At 49.6% G+C, this 26,100-nt stretch overlaps 2 protein-coding genes across 2 annotated transcripts; both read right to left on the reverse strand.

Annotated features, from left to right (window-relative positions):
* Positions 1–761: 761 nt before the first annotated feature.
* TFCP2L1 (transcription factor CP2 like 1) lies at positions 762–22,650 on the reverse strand. The gene is made up of 16 exons (XM_069982436.1): positions 22,368–22,650; positions 14,827–14,981; positions 10,805–10,881; positions 10,622–10,727; positions 10,308–10,414; positions 9,559–9,711; positions 7,522–7,632; positions 6,557–6,648; positions 6,285–6,333; positions 5,894–5,947; positions 5,710–5,803; positions 4,640–4,730; positions 4,452–4,552; positions 3,904–4,046; positions 2,713–2,764; positions 762–2,525 (listed from the first exon to the last, which is right to left on the reverse strand). Exons 1-16 carry the CDS (start codon positions 22,427–22,429, stop codon positions 2,488–2,490), a joined length of 1,485 nt encoding a protein of 494 aa, XP_069838537.1. The 5' UTR covers positions 22,430–22,650; the 3' UTR covers positions 762–2,487.
* A 1,102-nt stretch (positions 22,651–23,752) lies between these two features.
* LOC138801733 (uncharacterized) lies at positions 23,753–25,527 on the reverse strand. The gene is made up of 2 exons (XM_069984825.1): positions 24,867–25,527; positions 23,753–24,657 (listed from the first exon to the last, which is right to left on the reverse strand). The coding sequence occupies exons 1-2, from the start codon at positions 25,525–25,527 to the stop codon at positions 23,753–23,755; spliced, it is 1,566 nt and encodes a 521-aa protein (XP_069840926.1).
* Between the last annotated feature and the right edge of the window lie 573 nt (positions 25,528–26,100).

A 26,100-nucleotide genomic window follows, 5' to 3' on the forward strand; every position in this document is an offset into this window, starting at 1 on the left:
AAGAAAAGAGGATCCTGCTCCCCTATATCTCTATAGAACACCCTCAGAGGAGGAGATCCTGCTCCCCTATATCTCTATAGCACACCCTCAGAAGAGAGGAGATCCTGCTCCCCTATATCTCTATAGCACACCCTCAGAAGAGGAGATCCTGCTCCCCTATATCTCTATAGCAAACACTCAGAAGAGAGGAGATCCTTCTCCCAAGGAGGCAGGATCTTAGGTGCTCAATCATCATCCAATAAGGAGAGCACTTAAGCTGTGAGTCATGGGCAGAGGAGGGGCCAGGAACACTGTGCTATGACTGACCGCTCAAGCTACCTCCTGACTGCCTACTAGGTGAACCTCCCCTAACAGCCTCCATGCATCCATAGAACAAGGCAACTATGCAAACCAGACGTACATAAAAAGGCAGAGTCTCACTTTAATGGCCCCAGCTACGCCAATGGATGACCAATATGTGACCCTGTTCTTATGAACTTTCCTGCTCCCTTCGGAAGTGAGAGCGGTTCTATTACACGGCCACGTGCATGAAGTCATTGGCCTTATGTTGCTTTTGCTGTAAATTCTGCAGTGAAAGGTTATAAATTACCAGCAGTGCAGGACGCCTTCTAGGTGCAGCCGGACGGTGAATCCTCCAGCAGGAACACAGCGCTGCAGTCTTCCCTAATGCACCATGAACCCTTTTACAGCGAGTTTTATATTTTGTTTCATTGGCGATTCGACGCCTCCGGTCTCGGCTTCTCAATAAGGCACAAAGTCTCTTCTGTTTTGTACAAATGTTTATTTGCATTTAATACAGATTCCAGTTCTAGAACGTCCCTGTACAACATCAGTAGCCAGTGCAAAATATGCTTCATCCATTACATGTAGAAAAAGCGACTAACATTGGCAGTAATGGTTCAGTCATCTGTCCATCCAGCAGTTCAATCACACCAATCTCATTGCATAGAAAGTGTAGAAATGTCCAATCTAAAGCACTAGAAACTTCTAAGCAAACAGTATAAGAAACCCGACCCCTCCCCAGGCACCGTAATACAATCATCAGTCACTAATAGGAAAGACAATGAGCCACAGCGACGTCCAGTCACCCTCACCTTGCAGATCTTCTGCCAGAAAAAGAGTAGATACGAAAAGAAACAAGACAGAAAGCCTGAGTGCTCAGACCGGCTGAGGTCCACTCCCCGGCACCACGACAAGAAACCACCACCTAACAGATGGACGGACAGAAAAAACCTTGATATGTAGACTAGTTCCATTCCTCATTATTACCCACAATTCTCCACTGCAGCGTTTAGTGTCACTCTATGGAGAGCCGGCACGGTAGCAGTTCCATCAGCCGACCCTCCTAGCTCCAGCCTCACACCGTGTTACCATGACGATAAGTGCTACTTTGTTACTTTAAAGTAATGGAGTTCCTGCCCCAGAGGAGTGGCCGAGTCTCCAGGGGTTGGGGGTAACAAGCCGAAACCAGAGGATTCCTTTGCCAGGAGAAATGTTGGGATAGGTACGACTTCAAGACATAAAAAAGGTGAGTAACACCGCCACATAAGGAGAAAAAAAAAAAAAAAAAAAAAAAAAAGAATGTGCGCTACACACAACATTCTGCACCGACCACCGACCATGCACGCTCCAGCCCATACCCATAGCTTACACAGCATATACGCTCATGATCCTAAGTCACCTATGGGAGGGGGGGGGGGCAATCTGGCACAAAACCCCAAAGCTACCAGCAGCTTCTAAAGCTTGAGGCACCAAAATTTAAAATTTTATTGCGGGGTGGGGACGATGACTCCCCTTACTATTCATTGGAAACTAGAAAATGAGCCCGCCTCTCGTAAGACTCAAGTTTAAAGGGATTTCCGACTCTTAAATCAATGACCTGTGTAGTGTGCATAATACCTTACGAGTGTTACTTGCAGCATATGCAAAGCTTATAAGGAGTCTGCAGGATTTAAAAGAAAAAAAAAGTTTGCAGCATATTAGGAGAAGGGGCATTGAGAGGATTTCCCATGTCATGTATGTACAATACATTCAGAGCAGATATGGCCTGTACCAGGTATACAGCATCATCACAGATAGAGGAGCCTACCCCAATGGCACAATAAATCCTATATAAGTACAATTCCTTCTGTCAGTGAGGGGTCCTAAGAGTCACATATAACAGAATGACGGGGGGACGCATCCACATACAGAGATGATCCAGTGTTTGGAAAGCTTCTGGTATTTACATGATCACAGGTCACAGACGTTAATACAAGGACTGGTTCACATATTTACATCTGTACAATTCAAAGCGCAGCCGTGAGGAGTCCACGAGACGCCCGCCGGGCACCGGGTCTACAAGCCTAAGGATTTTTTATTAGAGATTCTGTATTCCTGTTCTAGGTTGCTACATGCTGATAAGGCACCAGGAGTTTGTTCACCGGCCGTTCAATACTCCCAGTGTAGAACAAAGTTTCAGTCTTCATCCAGACAGTTCCTGGGATTTCACTTTAAGATGATGTGATAGCCGGCACCGTTCTCCGCTGCAAAACAAAGAGCACGGGGATTAGTAAGGCCGTGAGTAATATGGCCGTGTTCTCCAACCTGTGGCCCCACAGCTCCGGGGAAACTACAGACCCCATTATCCTGACAGAGTTGGGAAGCCACAGGCTGGGGGACACAGCACAAAGGGAAATCCAACCAAGACCACCAGGGGTTCAGGGCACCCACCTTTCAGAGTGCTGAGGATAAAGCAGGATTCATCCTGGAAGTTCTGCACCATCTGAGGAAAAAGTTAAAGACCATTAAAACTCAAGAACGTTACTGAAGGCATGGCTGCCCAGAAGGAGCGCCACCCCTGCTATATATAGGACACTGAAGGTCAGAGGCAGGGAGAAGCCTTCATTCCAGGCACAGATCACACATACAAGGTGTTCTCCACATGTTACATCACACCTCTGCATATATCTGCAATCCCTGTGGGTTCTGGGCAGAATATACTGCACAAGGGGCTGAAGCAATGAAGTATTAATGCCGCCATGTAGAAGGCTCACCCGTGCCAGACCTCTTAATAAACTCCAGGAAACTCAGTTCTGAGCTCCGTCTGCGTATCACTTCATCCAGCACGGCCTCACCTCAAAGCCTCCAGCATTATTCCACACAGCAAAGTACGCTCAACCACTAGCAGAAACAGTCCTGCATCCATTACACAGCCATCCATCATCCGGACTGTGGGGGACATTCCTGACATACTGTCCCAGGTCACATGTCAACAGCAGGAGCATCTTTACATGGTTAAAGTTCATATTAACCTTTACACAAAATATTACAACCCCCAGTCTGCATATTTAGGATGAGTACAGGATGAGCAAATATGTAAATACAATACATCCATTACTAGATTTACATCCGGTATTATAATCCAGAGCTGCACTCACTATTCTGCTGGTGGGGTCACTGTGTGCATATATTACATTACTGATCCTGAGTAACATCCTGTATTATACTCCAGAGCTGCACTCACTATTCTGCTGGTGGGGTCACTGTGTGCATATATTACATTACTGATCCTGAGTAACATCCTGTATTATACTCCAGAGCTGCACTCACTATTCTGCTGGTGGGGTCACTGTGTGCATATATTACATTACTGATTCTGAGTTACAACTTGTATTGATATCCCAGAGCTGCACTCACTATTCTGCAAGTTTCAATATCTCTAGGTGTTTTCTACTTCTTTGGTGTCTACATAGGTTTTGCATGTAGCTCCATCTCCCCAGGGGTAGCCAGACACTGCCCCTGACCTTCTCCTCCAGTAATAATGTTACATACCAGATCTATGGGAAGGATTTCTGGATTTTTGTAATAGTTTGGTCATACTTCCAGCATGAGCAAGAGGTAATCCAGCCAACATGTACTCACCTCTGTGCTCACAACCACGTGGATTCCAGTTGGTCCCTGTCTATATATCTGGTTGATCTGCTGCGGGGAAATGGTATACAGGTTGGCAATCTTCTCCATTAACTCTAAGGCAGTCATCTCTTCTAGGAATATAGCATGGTACACTGCAGAAAGAGCTCAATGTTAGCCAGGCCAAGCAGCAGAAATACAGCCGGGTATAAACAGACTATAATAATCCTGCAGCAGAGGAGTTACAGATCCAAGCCTCGTGCTGCAGATGCTCAACTTTGGGGGGAATAAAGTTTGTACTTTGTGGCTGGGGAAACCTGTCTGACAGGAAACACAAATCCTTAGAATTAGGAGACAAAATGTTCAAGGAACTTGTTCCATATGCCCCATGGCGACGCAGATCTGCCACTAGGTGTAAGTTCTGATTTTGGCCTTCTCCCCACCCATATAGGTTACACATTACATAACAGCTGCACCTATCAAACCGGCGCATGGAAAGATAAAGCAAAATTAAATCCAAAGGTTATCCAATAAAGGGTTAACATGGGGCCGCCACCTACCACACATGGCTAAGTCTCCGGAGTCTCGTTTGTGCAGCTGGAGAGATCTGTTCTGCTCAGACTCATGGCAGACGTATATGGTGAGCCTGGGCCTCACATTCCTGCAGAAAGACACATGATATTCATTCCCTGCAGATATCAGCTCCAGCAGAACATTGGCCTGGAGGCTACAGGACACTGTTACCAACCTTCCCTTCACAGCATTAAAGAGCCGGATGCCATCAGCTGGGCCGCAGACTTGGACAAAATCTTCTTTGGTCATCTTTAGTAAGTCAGCGCCTGCAGAGGTCAGAGTAACGTGTTAGAAGTACAATACCAGGCCATCCTTATTAAAATGTATGGGAAGGTGCGGCCCCAGGATCATCTTCAGACATCTTGTTCTACCCAAAACTTATGCAACATGAACCTGTGCCCTCTGCTGCATCCTAGGAGGCTTCAATGGATGCCAGGAATGTTCTGCCAGGAACACTCCCCTGCCTGACAGACTAACTGCAGGAAGGTATGGGGAGCTACACACGGCATGCAGCGAACACGCATCACAGAGATGTCCCCTAATCATCAGGTTAGGCTGCTCCACATAAAGACATTCACATCTCTGCTAGGTGTGCAAATAAATCAGCCTCCAGGGCCGGAACCGGCTCCTCCAGGACCACTGACCCAAATCAGTGCGGGTAAGGGAAGGTTAAAAAAAAACATGGCCACTTTCTTCCAGAGACAGCACCAGTCTCATCTCCAGTTTGGGTGCAGGTTTTGCTGATCAGTACCACTTAAGTGAATGGAGCTTAATTACAAACCACAACTGACTTGGAGACAAGAGTAGTGCTTTCTCTGGAAGAAAGTGGCCATGTTTTTCCAACGTTGGATAACCCCTTTAATTCACGTGTTCTCTTCTTTACTAGTTACTGGAAACAGTTAGCAATATTGCAAATAGTCTTAAAGGGAAACTTAAAAGGATACATCTAACCTACTGACAGCTCCTTATTATGCACTGAGGATGAAGGCAAGTTTCTTACCTTCATCCTCGGCGGCGGTGCCCTTTATGTGCTCTTTGTAGTTTAATACCATGCCTAGTAATGCTGTTTGGCACACTGGGGGTGAACGGGATTAAACAACAAACTGCACTGAAACAGCGCCGAGGATGAAGATAAGGAACTTGTATTCATCCTCAGCTCCCTAGGCGCAATAGTGAGCGCCTAACCTGCTGATTGTGAACACTCTTAAAAGGGAAACTCTTATGCATGGACCGACTAGAACATACCAGAGAAACTGGAGAGCAGGCGGCAGTACTGAGGGAATCGGTTTCGCTGAAGCCACTGCTGCACGTCTTGGATGGTTGCCGAAGGGACAAGATGCTATCAGCAGGGGAAAAAAAAACACAATTATCGAAATCTTAAAAAGACAAAAATCCCAGACAAGAAGAGATGAAGAAAATGACAAATTACCTTTCCCTTCTCCTCCGGATTCCAAGTCTCGTTCTGAAATCCAGAAACTGTTTTCTATAAAAGATAAAAGTGAAAATTATAAAACTAAGAGGACAACACAAGTAACTAAACCCCAAAGAAATAGAGTATAAGTGCAGCATGGCGGAGGGTCTGGCTGCACACACAGGCCGCTCATGTCATTTTACAGACGGTTACACTGGATGGATGCAGAACCGAAGCCGGGGGGGGGGGGGATTGCAGGGACTGTCGCACAATCCTTTCCCCACCAGACACACATGGCGGCTTCCGTAATGCAGAACCACCATACATACACGGCTCAGGCATTCATTACAGGGGTGGCCCAGATCACAGTGTCTCTGTGCTAAAGGTTGCACATTTTTGTCATACTCACATCAGTTCGCAGAGGAGGAGGCTCCACCTGAGGGGTTGGAGAGCAATTGCTAAAAAAGAACATGAAATATGAGAATGAGAAACAGGATCCAGACTGGCGGACAGGAGTAAGCAGATTAACCAGATGCCGCTGTCCACAGGAGCGGTGCTGAAAACCTGCTGACTCAGCTGGCCGAGACCCCACCTGCACGGTCAGCCGCATGAGGAAGCAAAACAGGGCGAGACAGAAAATGGCTACACCCTACAATAATGGAGGAAATAAAAACCACATACCCATCTCCAATGCTGAAGCTGTTCGGGGAGCTGTTGTATCCAGGAGAGGTGGAGCTGTTGGACTGATAGGGCAGGTCTGGCCAAGGTGAACACTACAAGAGGGGAACAGCACAAGGTTTTGTCTTCTCATAGCTTTCTAATGTTTTTATTATCTTTTATATTGTGTTGTTGCCACTTTGTGTTCACACTTAATTCTATAAATAATTCTATAAAGATGAATTATAAAAAAAAAAGTTTTGTCTTCTGTAAGTGAAGCTCATTCACTGCATCGCAAAAATGTTGCTGCCTTGTAATAAATGGATTCCATTTCTCACAATGTTCTCTGTTTGGCAAAAAGAAACTTGTCTGAAAATCTCCTGATACAATGTATCAGTGCAGGGAAGAGTGAGCAGTCTGAAGCCCCGGACTCACAAGGGACTGCGCCAATCCACTGTACAAACCATGCTGTAAGAGGATCGGTGCAAACTCTGATCCAGCCTCTAAATGATGAAAAAAACCTCAGCTCGGAGAAGCGCTCAGCTGAGAGTTTCATCCCCTGTCTGTCAGACACTTAAGGCCCCATTACACAGCATGATCTTGAGAAGGAAGTGAGCGCCGACCTGTCAGTGCTCACTTCCTCTTCGTTCCCCACGCAGTCAGGGACCAGGAAGAATGGGAGGGGCTGCCCAGATGATCCTTAGATTGTCCGGGTGGCCCACTGAAGTTAGCGGCGGCTTCTATCATCGGAGCGATGTGCGGCAGACCATTGCTGTCATGATCTGGCAGCTTATACTTGTTAAAAGACCATGATCAGCTGACATTCTGCACAATGGCTGATTGTTGTCTTTTACCTATTACACCGAATGATTATCAGCCGGAGCGGCCAGTAAACAGCCAGGCACGGCTAATAATGGTTTAGTGTAATAAGGCCATAAGACCTGACGTAACTCAAGATGAAACCCTGTGCATGGAGCCCGACCTCTCACCTCTGTCAGAATGGTGGTATCATAGGATGACTGGTACTTCTCTCTCTCCTGCGCGGTCCTTTTCTCAATCTTCTCGCGATCGGTCTTCTGCTTCCGGTCGGCTCCTTTAGGCTGCAGGAGTATACAGCGTATTTAATGTAGGTTAGTGACAAAACTAAACATTAAACACCCGACACCACTGAACCCACTCCGTCTGAGAAGAATTAAAGCCTCTTATTTGCATCAAGAACACAGTTTAGTATGTCATATTCTCATATGGCGGTCACTGCGCCCCCTCTGGTCGGGGTATTATCACGTGTGTGTGTGTGTGTGTGTATGTATGTATATATACACACACACACACACACACACACACACATATACACACACAGAGCCTGTTTCATATTCTCATATGGTGGTCACTGCGCCCCCTCTGGTCGGGGTATTATCACGTGTGTGTGTGTGTTTGCGTGTGTATGTATATGTGTATACACACACACACACAGACTGTTTCATATTCTCATCTGGGGTCACTGCGCCCCCTCTGGTCGGGGCATTATCACATAACTGCCCATATACGACCCATAGAGCCTTTCCATCAGTCTGTAGAGGGTGCCGCTTCTCACACTGTGTAGCTTAGGCCAGGACAGCCCCCCTCCCCCGGAATTTGCACTGCTGGGAGGTTTCCTGTATTCTACTGGTTAAATATTTAACTTCAAACAACATTTGGCTGAATCTAAAGGAAAACCTGGAGGCCGACCAGCGCGGCTGCACCAGAGCCTCAGAGTGAGGAGGAGCAGCGGCAGAATGTTTGCACGCTGGGAGCAGAGTTATGACAAGTATGCGGCCCCCATCTCGGGGCTCCTGTTACGGACACGCTTAATCGCTGCAGCCAGGAACGTGTGCAGATGTGTCCTAGAGGAGAGGGTTGCGTAACATCAGCAACTATGTCAATGCATTACCCACCACCAGTCACCGACCCCCCGGGAGGGCATCTCAACACAGACAGACTTTTTGCAGAAATCGGACAATCAATTCCATACAACTGAATAAAGAAATTACTGAAGCGTGTGCATCAAAACTGCATTCTCGGCACTCACCATATCATGCTTCAAAAAAGTTTTATTGTAGAAGAATCATCAGAATACATATGACGGGACGTTTCGGCCTATGTATTCTGATGATTCTTCTACAATAAAACTTTTTTGAAGCATGTTACGAGAATTTTTTTCTTACTACGAGCACCACCCTTAACACAGACGTGCCGCCTAAAAAGCTGTTTTTTTTTTCCAACCGTATTCACAGTAAAAACAAAAAAAAAAAACACAGGGGAGGGGAGATCCTTAAAATATTTATTATACTGCAGTGAGGCTGTAATACTACCAATGTACACAGTGACCCCCACCAGCAGAATAGTGAGTGCAGCTCTGGAGTATTATAAAGGATCAGTAAATTTAATTTAGTGAAGTTCCAAAGGGGAAATCACATTAGATTTCCATACCTGAAGTGAATTCGCCAGCAGTTTTGCACTAATGAAGCCATCAATCAAGTAATGAATCAAGTAGGCAGGTTAGAGCACACGTATGTGTTATGCACTTGGCATGACCAAGAAAACCGCATCTTAAAGCCCCAGCTGCAGCAGCTGAGTGGTCAGAGAGGTGGCCCATTCCCTGTGCTCCCTGTAGTCACCCCTTCCCTTCCACTCCCAAGTAATTGACAGCTCTACTGGTTTTCTGACCGGATGCTAGAGCTGTCAATCATTGGTGAGGGACACTCCCATTCCAGGGCGCACAGGGGATGAGTCCACCTCTGACTGCTCAGCTTAGACTATAAAATGCACTTCATACGGTCATGCCAAGCGTATATCAGAGATACATATGCTCTAACCTTCCGGCTGGCTACTCAGAGACGGCAGCAGCTTTATTACTACAAAACTTCTGGCAGAATCCATTTAAATTTTTAGGTTTCGTTCTGTTTATCTATAGATCTCAGAGTGACAGGATAATAAAAACCAACACACATAATTGTCAGACTCCGTGCTTTGACTCAAGCACATACCTTGAAGACTTTGATCTGGCAGCTGGCCGAGTGGAGATGTTCCGTGTACTCTCCATTCTCGTTCTGTTTGAACGTGTCGATCTGAATCCGGAACGGAACGCCCTTCTCTCCTCCATGCTTTCTAGGTGTGAACTCTGTGCTAATGCAATGCACCTAGATGTAAGAGGACAAGTCTGTTATCCTGAGCCCCTACTCAACGACATTATACACTATGAGACCTGGGAAGTTACTTTATAGTCTATACATTCTATACTGATGCTAAATTATAACCTGTATTACACTCCAGATGTGCACCCACAATTTACCCGTTACTGGATACCATCAGCAAGCTTAGGGGGAGATTTATAATTGTGCAGAGTCTGCTGTAGACATACTACTCTGACGTGTGCAGAATAGTGAGTGCAGCTCTGGAGTGTAATACAGGAGGTAACTCAGGATCAGTAATGTATGTAAAAAGTGACCCCATCAGCAGAATAGTGAGTGCAGCTCTGGAGTATAAGGGTGCGTTCACACCTACAGGATCTGCAGCAGATTTGATGCTGTGTTCAGTTATTTAAATGAAATCTGCTGCAGAAAATCTGCTGCAGATCCTGTAGGTGTGAACGCACCATAATACAGGATTTAACTCAGGATCAGTATATAATTCAATAATTTACTAAGCAATATGGAAATTATATCAACTGATATCAGAAGTGAATGTACAGTTTATGCTAAATAAAATCCATCTACCATACAGTAAATCACCACACCTGAATGAACGCAGAGGTTCGCTTGCTGGGATCCCACAAGAACTCCACAGTATTCAGCTGTGTTGGACTCGCTCGGGGATCCAATATACCGACAGATAGTGGGATATCTGTGCAGGGAATGTTAAACACATTTATGATCATCTCTGAATTCAGGTTGAGCTTATAGTAAAGGACTGAATGATGAGGAGGAAGAAGTGTCAGGAAGAAGACTGATAAGCAGCATCAGGGGAAGAAGGGAAAAAGGAAGCGGCCCAGGATGGACAAAACTGATAGTCATTGTCTGCAGTTTACTGAGGCTCTATTACTGCACGGACCTATGTCAAGAATACGATCTCCGGGTCGGCTCCATCTCCAGCCTTCTAGCTGCTGATGCTCCGTGTACTGCAGCCGCCGGTCATGGAAAACCACTCGTATGATGCTCTGTAAGACAAGAGAAAGGGATCAGCTGCGGCTGGAGTTACACAGCACCACACACCTCATCATCCCCAGCCTCCTACCTTGATGTGTTTACTATTTGGCTCTTGGTATTCTCCCAATTTTCTATTGTCAAGGAGGCGAATTTCATAAGACTGTCCTGGAACAAATGAGACAAGCTGGTTCAGCCTTCATTAGAAATGCAGCTACTGATTCACTAGACAGATTTGCTAGGTCACATTCCCTGAAAAGTCACACAGCTGCTTCTAGTACATATGGAAAGGAGAATATGGTATGGATATTAATGACATGCAGATACACAGGACACAAGGTGTGTAGCACAGAGAACATAGGCAGACACTCAGCATGCAGCAGCAGTCACTTCAACAGAGGAACGAGACATACAGAGAACAGACGAGCGGCCCCTGGACCACCATTACACCCACCGCTCCAGGGCTGACACAGGTAGGTGTCCTTCATCCACCAGAGCAGACAAGAAACGAGGAGACAACCCCCGACTGACATACATGTGGTCACAGCTCTGGAGTATCAGATGCACTGATACATGAGGCATGCACTTACACCGGGTGCACAGATGACTGCACTTATGTTCCAGACGCACCATGCACGGCTCATACTGAACGGTAAAACCCAAGTCAAACAGACGGCCAAGATTGTGAACGGCTCAATCCATAAGATAAACAAAGGGCGCTAATCAGATCAGAAAGTCATAGCGGGCGCTGCCCGGGCACACGTGTGACCCTCGATCATTAAGTAATAAAGTGCCCGCGGATCAGAGTGTTCCAGGTAACAGGCTATTCCACCCATCAATGACAAAGCAGCTGCCTATAAAACCTCTGCTGCCTAGTAATTAAACCAGCACCGTGCAATTACTTTGTTTCCAGATCAGCGGCCAAGTCCTTTGCCAAGTGCCGTCACCGAGACAAGATGGCAAGAGCGCAATTCTGGTATCTGCTGGGAGGGGGGGCTCACCTGTCAGCGAGCGTCTAGAAGCGGATGATTCTTAAGAGTCTCCATCTAAAAACTTACACAGCAACCTGAGATGGGACATGAATCCCCAGATCTGTTTGACAACGTGGTTGCGACATCAGGTGGCAAATGCCGGAAGAAGAATTACCAATGAACGAGAAGCAATGAGCGGACTCTCTAGTATGTGTAGATTATTGTGACAATATGTAATAGGACAGGACTAAGTTATATGACAGCCAGGTATATACGGCACATGCAGTCACATCACGATTTAGTCACACGTCCGGTCCAATCACTCCCATCAGGCAAGACAGGGAATCCCCCCTGGACTATGGGGATGCAAATACACAATGCCAGGTCAGTAACATCCAGCTCAGCCATACGTGTTACACCACACACTCGCACACTCATGATTCTCGAGTCACACAGACATGCAACACATTAAAGAAAAAAAAAAATAAAGAGTTACAGCTTTCTACTCATGATCTATTCTCATGGGGGGTCATATAGCTCTGGATCCCTACGAGCAGGTCAATGAGAATGGACCCTCCTCCGGTATATGTCTCAATGCAAATAGGTAGAGGGAGAAAAGCAAAATAGATACCTGTGAGAAGGGAGTAATTTTAGCATCACCTCCACATGTTGTACATCAGGACTTTCTCTACCCACCCACCTACACAATGGTAAGCAGGGTGCGGGTTTCTGAGTATCACAAGCAGGCCAATTCTTTCTCAAGTACAAGCTTTTCTCCACAGGGAAACAGGTGAAAGAAAACAGGTCAGAACTGGGAAAACAAAACACTCCCTCAGATATGGAAAGACAACTACACAAAAATCATAAAGAGCGGACGACGGCGAACGGTCCTGCGGAGAGACGGGGTCAGGTCATACACAATGCACCGGGGTCCCCAGAAATGACTGAATTCATATAATGTCACTGGAAGTCTGATTCCCCGGGAAGGGCCACATGTCCGTTTCTTCAGAGCCCACTGAAAGGCAAAACACGTAGGGCACTAGACCCCTGGGTGCTACACCAGCAGCGGCAGAGGAGAAGAGTTCACACATCTCAGATTCTTCCATTTGCTTTTGGGTTTTTATTTTTGCATTTTTTTTCCACGCCAGCCACATTCTGACATGAAGTGCATCTGATCCCGTAGCAAAATTGCTAATCTGTTACTTAGAACCCTGAAGAAACTCAGGTGTAGACAAATTATAGCAGATAGAATTGTGGGTAAAAGCTTTTCCATCCTCCATACAAGGTGCCTGTGGCTCTTCACCAGCTCCGGAGCTACAACTCATACGTTACAGCTCTGCCGACCGATGGAAAGCCAAAGGCTTCATGACCCCATTGAGACAGTCATTGCTGGGGAATGATACTGGTGACTGACAGGCCTGGTGCAACCAGAAATCCTGGAACGGGATATGACAGCTTGGTGTTAAGGTGGAGACCGCAGCGCAGGCATCTTATCACCAACTCGTACATATTCATTCCATCTCAAAGTATTCTTATACGCCTAGCAGTAGCCATAGGGCACATGCACACTACAGGTAATATGACGACATGTTCATGTACTCACTGACCTAATACAACTACTATCCTGTAATCCTATGAGTTCTGTCTCCACCGGCAAGCTGTGGTCACACAGGATATCCTGCACTATTGGCTACACATGTACTGGCTCAGTTAATGAATTCTTATAGGACTCACTGAACAAAGAGGATGCGACACTCCCCGTGCATGCTAGACCAAGCCAACCAAGATGGCAGCCAGCCTCTGAGAAGCCTGACGATGGAGGTCACAGGTATTCTGTCAGTCTTCTCCATCAATAATACAACATGGTTAATGCTGCATCTTAGCCTAGAACTCAAAAAATTATCTCTCTACAATTCATCAATGGTGTCCTACAGGGAAGTAACATTCTGTGACGACTGTGCGTCTGCTTTCTGTTCATTTGACATTAGAGTACTATGAGCACTGGAGTACTATGTAACACAGACGGGGAGGCTAAACCCTGGAAAGTGTGTTAATAACAAGTTGCGCTGCATCTTACTCAACTATTGGCCGCAACCAGCATGAAGGGTTAATCTGTCACTTCCAACAGTGGCGGATTCTGCACTACATTGAGCAGGTTGACTTGTGACTTTACTGTTATGAAGCTGGATGCAGCAGAGCTGATCTTTAAAGCATTAGATAGAAGAGGAGCTGGAAGGTTTAGGGGCAACGTTTCCCTGAAATCCAAACTACTTGACTGCGAGAAACGGCTTATATAGTAGAGAGAGATGGGGCCCCCAGCCTAACATCTACAGTACAGTAAGCAGTGCCCACCCCCCTACACCATGGAAAGCTCATGTAGTGTAAGGTATTACAGCCCTGAAGATGAAATACTGTATCCTACAAGAATAGCCAAAAGACAAAGATGTGGATCACATTACAGGGGACTATTGAGGTATACTGACATCAGGAGCAACCTGCCGGGCAACATTTCTAAACATAGCAATCAGGTCTCTTCTATGTCAGCATCATGGAAGACACAGAGGGATCTATGAACTCACCATAGGGGTAAGCACCGCTCTACAATGTCTGTATAGTCAGCCCGTACAGCACTAGAGGAGGGAGGACTAGTGAGGCTATAAAATCTTACAGCTGGATAGTCACTTACAGGCACTTTCACAGTGCGATACTTTGGCTCTTACAATAAAATGTAGATGAATACAGGTTGAGAGGTATATACCCGCTCTGCAAACCAAAGACTCCCACAGACCCTTTGGTGCACTGGCTAAAGTCCCAGCATTTGTGTAATGTGTGGAATAAACTAGAGCTTAGAGGGAATAATGGAGCATGTGTGGGCAACACACGGGGCAGGTGGGGAGATCCCTGCCATAACAGTGATGCCACACTATGGTAGTAAGCTAGGAGATCAATGCTGGTGGGTTGTCTCGTCTTCCCGTGCACCTAGTAGATGTGTGCATCTGCGTCCTTCAGTTATAAAAAGGCTTAGATCCTGCAGGTAATAAGAAAAGTTAATTTCATACAAAAAGACAACATTTCATGATATTTGGTCATTACGTTGGTTTATTACATGCACACACAGGGCGGGGAACCTCCAGGTCCTTACCTTGGTTGAGATACGTCAAAGTCTCTTCATGCAGTTTAACAGCTGGAGAGGTAGCTGCACAGAGGACATACTGGAAGGGGGGCAGCTTTGCATCCGTGTCAGGGGAGAGGTGATGATGTTCCTCTTGCTTAAAAATTGGTAGGGTAAGGACGTCTCTAAAATGAGAAAAAGAGGGGCGTCAAAACACAAGTACACATGGTGGGGGATCGAAGAAGATCCTGACTCGCTCAGAAACGACTAAATATGTACCTCCCCCGACATAAAAAGTGCGGATCTGATGACGTCATCACTTGGCCCAAATTCCCAAAATTTCATTTTGCTGCTCTGCAGAGCCGACCCCGGACCCAGCAGGACGCCTCACAGCGAAATACTTAATCCACTTTATTATGCAGATCCCACGTTACAAGGAACATTCGCGGCCATAATCCCCCTGCTGGATCCCAACTTCACCAAATCCCGGCTTTACATTTCTCATTTTTACCCCTTTAAATCTCCGAGGTTTGCATCATTAGCAGAAAGTTGACTTTCCGCATAACTTGTATAATCCAGAACATCGTGAAGATTGATGTTGGCTGCCTATGTGTAAATGAAACACGCTCAACAAAATGTGACCGCTCTGCTCAGGATCGATCCGGTTCAAGCAAGAGCTGAAAATTGATATATATTACCCAGAATGCAGAAGGGCGTGCACTCCGCGTCTCTGGCACGTGAGCCCAGAGACCTTGTTTTAGACCTTAACACCCGAATGTAAAACATGCAACATAGAGTCTTTATTAAAGGGAAAGCACCCCCACCCAGGAATTACAGCCTTCAGTGACTGAAATGGTTAATTTTACAGTAAAAAAAAGTTCTGGAAATTGGAGTTTCACAATAAGGTCAGGAACAAAACCCACAAATTTGCAAATCCCAGGGGGTGTCCCAGCACTGAATATAAAGGTTTTAAACAAAATGTTCCCCATGCATCCACCATGGCCATTACAGAAGACTCAAAAATCGGGCAAGTAGCAGCTAAAAACCACAATTACTTTTTCCTAAATAGACAAGCGACTGCACCCACTGCGGGAGAGCGCCATCCATGGTTTTAGGAACGACTGAGCCCATATACCTAAGAATTGTGACCAGACAACCGACAACCGCCTGCTCCAGCCAACGCACAGCACGCCACTCCCCGATGGCGAACACAAAGCGCATCCCCCACCACCACCAATCCAGCAACACCCCCAGACATTGATGGATCAGAATCTTACACTTTTTCTTACCAGTTTCACACAAACTATGGTCAATGCCGTACAGCTGCTACAAAGCTTTCCTATTATTGTAATCATCAACTAGGAGTCAAATTAAGTGATTCAAAGGTTTTGCTCATATTTCTCTCTATAAAACAAGTTTTTTTTATTTAGGTCAATGTTAGGGGAAATTTTTCCTTTTTCACTCCCTGGAACTGCAGTGATGGACAAGTTGTGACACGGCCTCTCTTCTGGGGCTGAGAATGTGACACCGGATCCTTAGAAACATCCATTATATGCGGCCACACAACAGCGTACAGTGCCCAAATGAGCCCGACCTGGCGGACAGTGTATAGCGGGGGCAGGGTGATGCCAGATGGGTATGCTGCAGCAGAGTTGCCAGTACTAAAGCACCAGAATTGCGAATGGGCTTTTACTAAATTTTCACATGCCGCAGGTAAAAGCGCAATGAACTCCCTCTGCAGGTCAGTGTGTGCTGCACGTCTGCTGAGGATTTTACCCATTGCCTCCTGATTTTGCAGCTGAAATTCTGCAGATCTGTAACCGTGTATTTCCAATACACTAATTGATTCTATTTAAACTTCAACCCAATGTGGTGCAGACCTAAGGGGGTGTTCACACTGGACCCACTCCCTGCAGATTTTGACTTCCCTATTTAAACCAATTGGGAAAATCAGCAACAAATCTGCAGCATGTCAGTCCTGACCAAGCGCACCCCTACCTGCGATTCCCTCAGTCCACATTGTACGCACCCTCACCCCACAGCTGGATGTTATGAGGACACCACACACATATGGAGATCAGTACTCACTGACTTTCTCCCCAGATGTTGGAAAAGGATTCCAAAAACCAATAAAACAATTCTGTATTGGCGCGGGGCGAGCACACGGACATCACGCGGCACTCTCCTTCACATGGACCCCACCCTCGGTGACCCCGCCAATCACAATTAATTCATTATGTCTCCTTCAATGTTACTGATTGGATGGGCACCTTAAATATCCATTGTTAAAGGGTGCGGTACATGTGAAGAGCGCTGCGTGGGTTGATACACGACATGTTGTGGTGCCAACAAAGGATTGTGTGATTTTGGATGCTTGGCAACACTTTTTAATATATGTAAAGCTCTGGTCGCACCACGTTTATCCTGTATGTCACAGGTATACAGTGAATATACATCAGGCCGATGCCACTGTACAGCAAGTAGCTTTCCTGGCATGGAGGCTATATATAGTGTGAACACAGGCTTTATCCAGGATTAGAATAAAGATTCTGCTTCGTACCTAAAACAGCAGCACTCCTGTCCTCAGGTTGTGTCTAGTATTGCAACTTGGCTCCAGTCACTTTAACAGAGTTAAACTGCAATACCGCACGCAGACTGAGGCCACGAGTGGCGCTGTTTCTGGAAGAATACAGCTGTGTCTCTTCAATCCTGGATACCTCTTAATAAGTCTAGACAGTAAACGGGTCGACCATTTCATCTGGTAGTCGCCATATTAGTTCTGCTCACAATCTTATCCCCCACATCACATGATATATCACAGGCAGCCATAACAAAGTATTGCCGCACAATGAGGGCAAGTCACGGAAAACGGAAAACACGGATCTAGTTCAGTCGTCTGTGACCTGGTGCCAGAACAGGTGACCCCCACATAGAAGAGAACATCGAGGCCTCGATGTGGTGATTGTATTACCCATGGCAACCATATATGATGATCTGGTCAAGTGAAAGCTGCGCTGTGACTGGCTGTGTGGTGACTGTTGCCCATGGCAACCATATATGTTGCTCTGGTAAAGTGAAAGCTGCGCTATGATTGGCTGTGTGGTGATTTTATTACCCATGGCAACCATAATTGATCCTCTGGTAAAGTGAATGCTGCACTATGATTTGCCGTGTGGTCATAATGTTGCCCATGGCAACCATATATGATGATCTGGTGAAGTGAAAGCTGCGCTGTGACTGGCTGTGTGGTGACTGTTGCCCATGGCAACCAGTGCTCATCTTTCAGTTCTTATACTGCTCTGGTGAGAGCTGGGCTGTGATTGGCTGTGCAGTGCCTGGTTGCTATGGGTATCCAGGTTTTAGTTATAACAGATTACCCCCATTGTTTTGGTATTAATCAGGCAGAACATGGGCTGACGTCTTCCTACAATAACCATTAAGTATAACAGTCTTCCATGTTACGGGGATAGGATAGCGTGGCCTGTGGCTTCTGCCTGTCCCGGTGTAGCAGAGCTGAGGCAGTGACACGCTCAGTACCACAATGCTGGAACATTAAGAGAGCGGCGGTGTCCGCAGGGTGACAGGCGCAGGGCGGTGATCACACAGATCCTCCTCTGTTGGGAGCCAGATATCATCTGCGCGATACAAGAGGTGACGGGAGGTCACCACACATTTTGGGTCATGGCAGATGAGGACACAGACACTGGCAGCGCACACGGCCCTGGCACGTCTCCGCAGCCCTGATGGAGGATGAAGGACATAAATAGATCTGGCAATAAGTATGGAAAAGTCAGGCTTCAGCTGCATCAGCGCCATACTGTGCCAAAAACCCGGGAAAGCGGCGGCTAGGAGCCCAAGACGGGCGATGTTACCCATACAGGTCATATCTACAGGAACCGCTGTAAGATTATATAACAGACCCAAATATACAGAGGTCTATATACCTGGCAGAGCTTATTAACCCCTAGCATTCCAAAGACCACTACTACACCCCACAGCAAACACCAAGCTACCCAGGTGTGACTATGGTCTACAATACTATATACAGGGGACACAGCAACGTAGGTATGCGGCTATGGGAAGAGCCTGAGGACCCCAACCTAGACAAAGGGGCCACGGGTGTGTTACTGCTACACCTGGCAGAACACTGAGAATTTATAAGAAAAATCACAACTGCATCTGAGTGCACAGGAACATGTGCGCAGGAACATCCTCGAGTGCGGCTTAGGCTGGGTTCACACTGCGTTTTTGCAATCCGTTTTTTGTGTGCATCTGTTTTGATCCGTTTTTCCATTGACTTCCATTAAAAAAAAAAAAAAAAAAAAAACTGACCAAAACGGATCCTTTTTTTTGACGGACACAAAAACGTTGCTGACACTTTTTTTTTGTCGGTTAAAAAAAACGGATCCGTTAAACGTATGCTAAAAACGCAGTGCGAACCCAGCCTTAAAGGCCTGGAGCCAGAAGGGCCTTACAGGGAAGGATCACGCCAATAATTTATGGTTATTACACACTTACTGCAGACAAAACCCTATAGAAAGCAGCGAAAGGGCAATACAAATAAGTAACATTCCGTGTAATAGAAACCCAAAAAAGTAACAGCGGAATCTGTTTCTAATTCACTGTGACCACCGTTACACCCCCTCATTGCCAAGCTTTCCAGGGAGCGTCGATCACGCTGGAGCAAGTGCAGCGATCACCCCGATTCACCTGCTGCAGGACCCTGGAGAGCAATGTTCACCACTCTAATCTACTGACTCCATGTTTACTTTCCAAATCCGCCCTCTCGACCCCAGAGCATCCGCGCTTCTGATAACCCCGGGGTTCTATGTATTTGCTCAAGCAGATCAGGGTCCCTATTCTCATGATACAAGATAAAAACACCTTTAGGCTGCGTTCACACTACCTATATTTCAGTCAGTATTGCAACCAAAGCCAGGAGTGGATTGAAAACACAGAAAGGCTCTGTTCACACAATGTTGAAATTGAGTGGATGGCCGTCATTTAATGGCAAATATTTGCTGTTATTTTAAAACAACGGCTGTTATATTGAAATAATGGCGGCCATCCACTCAATTTCAACATTGTGTGAACAGATCCTTTCTGTGCTTTCCACTCCTGGTTTTGGTTGCAATATGAGGACCACAATACTGACTGAAATATACGTAGTGTGAACCCAGTATATTTCACATTATATTTCAGGCAGTATTTGGTCCTCAATGCGTTTATAGTCCCTGCAGTACATCTATAGGAACCAGTCCCGAAACCGGAAACAAAGCCAACCCGAAACAAGCCACAAGACCGGGGGGGGGGGGGGACATCAGCCAACCCAACACGGCCCACACAACTGGGGTGGGGGTGGGGGGGGGGGGGGGAAGAAACATCAGCCAATCCAAAACAAGATACAAGACCAGGGAGAACATTAGCCAACCCAACACGACCCACGCGATGGGGGGGTTGTGCGGTGTGAAACATTGGCCAACCCAAAACTATGCACAAGACCGGGGGGACCGACCCACAAGACCCTCCGGTGGGGACATCAGCCAATACGACCCACAAGACCGTGGGGGAAATCAGCCAATCCAACACGACCAACACATCGCATCAGGCAAAGCAACATGATTTACAAGACAGACAGTTCCTGGTGGATGCAGAACACATAGGGCCCTATTACACCAACAGATTATCAGACAGATTTTTTGGATAATCTGTTGGTGTGATAGTGCATGCAGTGCAGGTTTGGATCATCCCTCATTGTATCTAGCCTGGTGACTACTTTAGCACTATAGGGGTAGGAGTCGTGTTAAAGTGACTGTACCACCAGGCCCAGGCTGAAGCACTGGATGCGGGCCGACCCACCCTTAGTGGGAGGAAACCCGCGCCCCTCTATGATAGGGTTCCATTGATTCAAATGGAGTCAATTAATGGAGGGGCTGGAGTTTTTTCCCACTAAGGGTGGGTCGGCCGGCTCCAGTGCTTCAGCCTGGGCCTGGTGGTACAGTCACTTTAAGACTCCAACCCCCCCGCCCCCCCCAGGTGCTCGATCCTGATCACTTTATTAAAAAAAAAATCAATAAATAATGAAAAGTTCTGCAGTTTTCTAATCTCAGTCCCGTTCCATTGCCTGTGTGATCAGATCTCTGCTGGTCACCCAGGGGGATTTATCCAGGGGACAGACGCCAGCAGACCGCCAACGTCCCCCAAATATTAGAGACACAAACAATGCGGGGCACTGTACTGATGCCCACCGTCCCAACAGAGACCACCTGGAAACCCTGGGCCTATCAGGTGATCGGGGGCTTATGGACCCATGTGAGTAATGTGCGGGGGTCGCTGGGATACAATATGAGGATTGGGCTGTCCGGGGTCTCAGCGAGGAGCACTAAGGCCTCAGCCACACGTCCGTAGTCACTGACCGTTATGACCGTGCATCAGTAGTGCTCCGCCATCCAGCAACCGCTCCACAGACCATAGTGATCTGTAGCATAAGTCCAGGTCTGCCCTAGGTCCTGTACGCACATAACAGAACTATGGAGGTGTGAACAGGGCCTAACAGATCACCACAGCAGAGTACAACCTCCCTATAAACTGCTGGAGCCCATCCTGACTACAAAGCTACAACTCTCAGCATGGCCGGCAGTCAGGGTGTCCTGGGAGTTGTAGTCCGCAACAGCTGGAAAGCCACAGGATGGAGGACACTTGTATAAACTTCACTCTGAGGACCCCGCACTAACCCCCCCAATCCTACAGGGGCCCACACTTACCCCTGCTCCTCATTCCCCGACAGGGGCCCCATACTCACTCCCCCCCACCCGTGGCCCCCCACACTCCCCCTCCCCCCCCCCCGTGGCCCCCCACACTCCCCACTCCCCCATGGCCCCCCATTCCCCTCCCCCCCCCCACACTCCCCCTCCCTGTGGCCCCCCCATACTCCCCCCCCCCGTGGCCCCCCACACTCCCCACTCCCAGTGGCCCCCCATACTCCCCACTCCCCCTCCCTGTGGCCCCCCCATACTCCCCCCCCCCCGTGGCCCCCCACACTCCCCCTCCCTGTGGCCCCCCACACTCCCCACTCCCCCTCCCTGTGGCCCCCCACACTCCCCATTCCCCCTCCCCACCCCTCCCTGTGGCCCCCCCATACTCCCCCCCCCCCGTGGCCCCCCCATACTCCCCACTCCCCCTCCCTGTGGCCCCCCATACTCCCCACTCCCCCTCCCTGTGGCCCCCCATTCCCCCTCCCTGTGGCCCCCCATACTCCCCACTCCCCCTCCCTGTGGCCCCCCACACTCCCCACTCCCCCTCCCTGTGGCCCCCCATACTCCCCACTCCCCCTCCCTGTGGCCCCCCACACTCCCCACTCCCCCTCCCTGTGGCCCCCCATACTCCCCACTCCCCCTCCCTGTGGCCCCCCACACTCCCCACTCCCCCTCCCTGTGGCCCCCCATACTCCCCACTCCCCCTCCCTGTGGCCCCCCACACTCCCCACTCCCACTCCCTGTGGCCCCCCCATACTCCCCCTCCCAGTGGCCCCCCATACTCCCCACTCCCCCTCCCTGTGGCCCCGCACTCACCGCAGGTAGCTGCCGCTCGGGTGCTGGTTGTAGTGCTCAGGCTGTGTGTGCCAGAAGAGCATTTTCAGCAGACACAGATGAGGATAGAGATGCAGGCGCAGGACACGATGCACAGAGCTCCGCCTACAGCTGCCCCCGCTCCCCTATAGTGAGCCGAGTATCACACAGACCCCCAATGCATAACGCCTGCCCCCCGATAGTATCTCCCGTCTCCTACAGCAGCGCCCCTCCTGTCATACCGATCACCACCGCCCCAGACTACACCGAACCCGAACACTCAGCGACTGCCCCGCCCCGACCCCGGCCAGCGCTTATATACGCTCCCGCCCCCTAACGCTGATTGGTTCAACGCAGAACGTCAATCATGCAGTCCTGCTCATATACTTGACGTGCAGCATGCGGGGCGGGGCCTGTGATGGAGTTACCTGAAGGAGATGGGAGAGCCGGCCTAGTGACCACCCAGGACACCGGCTCAGGCTCCTCATATGGTGTCCGGGGAGGGACAAAGCGCCTATCGCACCAAGGACCGGACCACCACGGCCGCTACGGGCGACTGATCTGCTTATGCATCGGCCTCTGAAGATATCTTACCTGATAAAATGTCCGCCTCTTATTACGGTGCGGACTGTCGCATCAGGACAATGGAGGTCAGCACAAGTGATGTATCTATAAGTAACGAATGACACCACATCCCCCTACATGTATACCAATACAACCCCCTCAGGTCACATGACAGGTGAGGTCTCCCCTCAGGTCACATGACAGGTGAGGTCTCCCCCCCCCCTCTCTCTCGGGTCACATGACAGGGGGGGGGGTGACCTCACCTGTCATGTGACCCGAGAGAGAGGGGCGGGGTGACCTCACCTGTCATGTGACCCGAGAGAGGGGGGGCAACCCCATCTGTCATGTGATGTGAGAAAGAGAGGGGGTGACCCCCCCCCACCTGTCATGTGACCCGAAAGAGAGGGGGCGACCCCCCCCATCTGTCATGTGACCCGAAAGAGAGGGGGCGACCCCCCATCTGTCATGTGACCCGGTATGGAGAAGAGTCAGAGGCCCGGCTCCTGACACCGACCCTGTAGGGAGAAGAGTCACAGGCCTGGCTCCTGACACCGACCCTGTAGGGAGAAGAGTCACAGGCCCGGCTCCTGACACCGACCCCGTATGGAGAAGAGTCAGAGGTCCGGCTCCTGACACCGACCCTGTAGGGAGAAGAGTCACAGGCCCGGCTCCTGACACCGACCCTGTATGGAGAAGAGTCAGAGGCCCGGCTCCTGACACAGACCCCGTATGGAGAAGAGTCAGAGGTCTGGCTCCTGACACCGACCCTGTATGGAGAATAGTCACAGGCCCGGCTCCTGACACCGACCCTGTATGGAGAAGAGTCACAGGCCCGGCTCCTGACACCGACCCTGTATGGAGAAGTCACAGGCCTGGCTCCTGACACCGACCCTGTATGGAGAAGAGCCACAGGCCCGGCTCATGACACCGACCCCGTATGTAGAAGAGTCAGAGGCCCGGCTCCTGACACCGACCCTGTAGGGAGAAGAGTCACAGGCCCGGCTCCTGACACAGACCCTGTAGGGAGAAGAGTCACAGGCCTGGCTCCTGACACCGACCCTGTAGGGAGAAGAGTCACAGGCCTGGCTCCTGACACCGACCCTGTAGGGAGAAGAGTCACAGGCCCGGCTCCTGACACCGACCCTGTAGGGAGAAGAGTCACAGGCCCGGCTCCTGACACCGACCCAGTATGGAGAAGAGTCAGAGGCCCGGCTCCTGACACAGACCCCGTATGGAGAAGAGTCAGAGGTCCGGCTCCTGACACCGACCCTGTAGGGAGAAGAGTCACAGGCCCGGCTCCTGACACCGACCCTGTATGGAGAAGAGTCACAGGCCCGGCTCCTGACACCGACCCTGTATGGAGAAGAGTCACAGGCCCGGCTCCTGACACCGACCCTGTATGGAGAAGTCACAGGCCTGGCTCCTGACACCGACCCTGTATGGAGAAGAGCCACAGGCCCGGCTCCTGACACCGACCCTGTAGGGAGAAGAGTCACAGGCCTGGCTCCTGACACCGACCCTGTAGGGAGAAGAGTCACAGGCCTGGCTCCTGACACCGACCCTGTAGGGAGAAGAGTCACAGGCCCGGCTCCTGACACAGACCCTGTATGAAGAAGAGTCACAGGCCCGGCTCCTGACACAGACCCTGTAGGGAGAAGAGTCACAGGCCCGGCTCCTGACACCGACCCCGTATGTAGAAGAGTCAGAGGTCCGGCTCCTGACACCGACCCTGTAGGGAGAAGAGTCACAGGCCTGGCTCCTGACACTGACCCAGTATGGAGAAGAGTCAGAGGCCCGGCTCCTGACACAGACCCCGTATGGAGAAGAGTCAGAGGTCTGGCTCCTGACACCGACCCTGTATGGAGAATAGTCACAGGCCCGGCTCCTGACACCGACCCTGTATGGAGAAGAGTCACAGGCCCGGCTCCTGACACCGACCCTGTATGGAGAAGTCACAGGCCTGGCTCCTGACACCGACCCTGTATGGAGAAGAGCCACAGGCCCGGCTCATGACACCGACCCCGTATGTAGAAGAGTCAGAGGTCCGGCTCCTGACACCGACCCTGTATGGAGAAGAGTCACAGGCCCGGCTCCTGACACCGACCCTGTAGGGAGAAGAGTCACAGGCCCGGCTCCTGACACCGACCCTGTAGGGAGAAGAGTCACAGGCCCGGCTCCTGACACCGACCCTGTAGGGAGAAGAGTCACAGGCCCGGCTCCTGACACTGACCCTGTATGGAGAAGAGTCACAGGCCCGGCTCCTGACACCGACCCGGTATGGAGAAGAGTCACAGGCCCGGCTCCTGACACTGACCCTGTATGGAGAAGAGTCACAGGCCCGGCTCCTGACACCGACCCGGTATGGAGAAGAGTCACAGGCCCGGCTCCTGACACTGACCCGGTATGGAGAAGAGTCAGAGGCCCGGCTCCTGACACAGACCCCGTATGGAGAAGAGTCAGAGGCCCGGCTCCTGACACCGACCCCGTATGTAGAAGAGTCAGAGGTCCGGCTCCTGACACCGACCCTGTAGGGAGAAGAGTCACAGGCCCGGCTCCTGACACCGACCCTGTAGGGAGAAGAGTCACAGGCCCGGCTCATGACACCGACCCTGTATGGAGAAGAGTCACAGGCCTGGCTCCTGACACCGACCCTGTATAGAGAAGAGTCACAGGCCCGGCTCCTGACACCGACCCCGTATGGAGAAGAGTCACAGGCCCGGCTTCTGACACTGACCCCGTATGGAGAAGAGTCACAGGCCCGGCTCCTGACACCGACCCTGTATGGAGAAGAGTCACAGGCCTGGCTCCTGACACCGACCCTGTATGGAGAAGAGTCACAGGCCCGGCTCCTGACACCGACCCTGTATGGAGAAGAGTCACAGGCCCGGCTCCTGACACCGACCCTGTATGGAGAAGAGTCAGAGGCTCGGCTCCTGACACCGACCCTGTATGGAGAAGAGTCAGAGGCTCGGCTCCTGACACCGACCCAGTAGGGAGAAGAGTCTTTTCAAAGGAAGGGGGGGGGGGGGATCGAATTTAATATTTTTTTAAAATTTCTTTCAGCGACTGGGATCCCCGTTAGCAGCCATGAGCTGATTGCCTGTTGTGTGACAGCGCCAGCTCTCCAGTCCATTGTGTGTGTTGCATCATCACTATGCTGTACTCTTTCGGC

The sequence above is a fragment of the Dendropsophus ebraccatus genome, chromosome 9, assembly GCF_027789765.1.
Source record: "Dendropsophus ebraccatus isolate aDenEbr1 chromosome 9, aDenEbr1.pat, whole genome shotgun sequence".
NCBI lineage: Eukaryota > Metazoa > Chordata > Amphibia > Anura > Hylidae > Dendropsophus > Dendropsophus ebraccatus.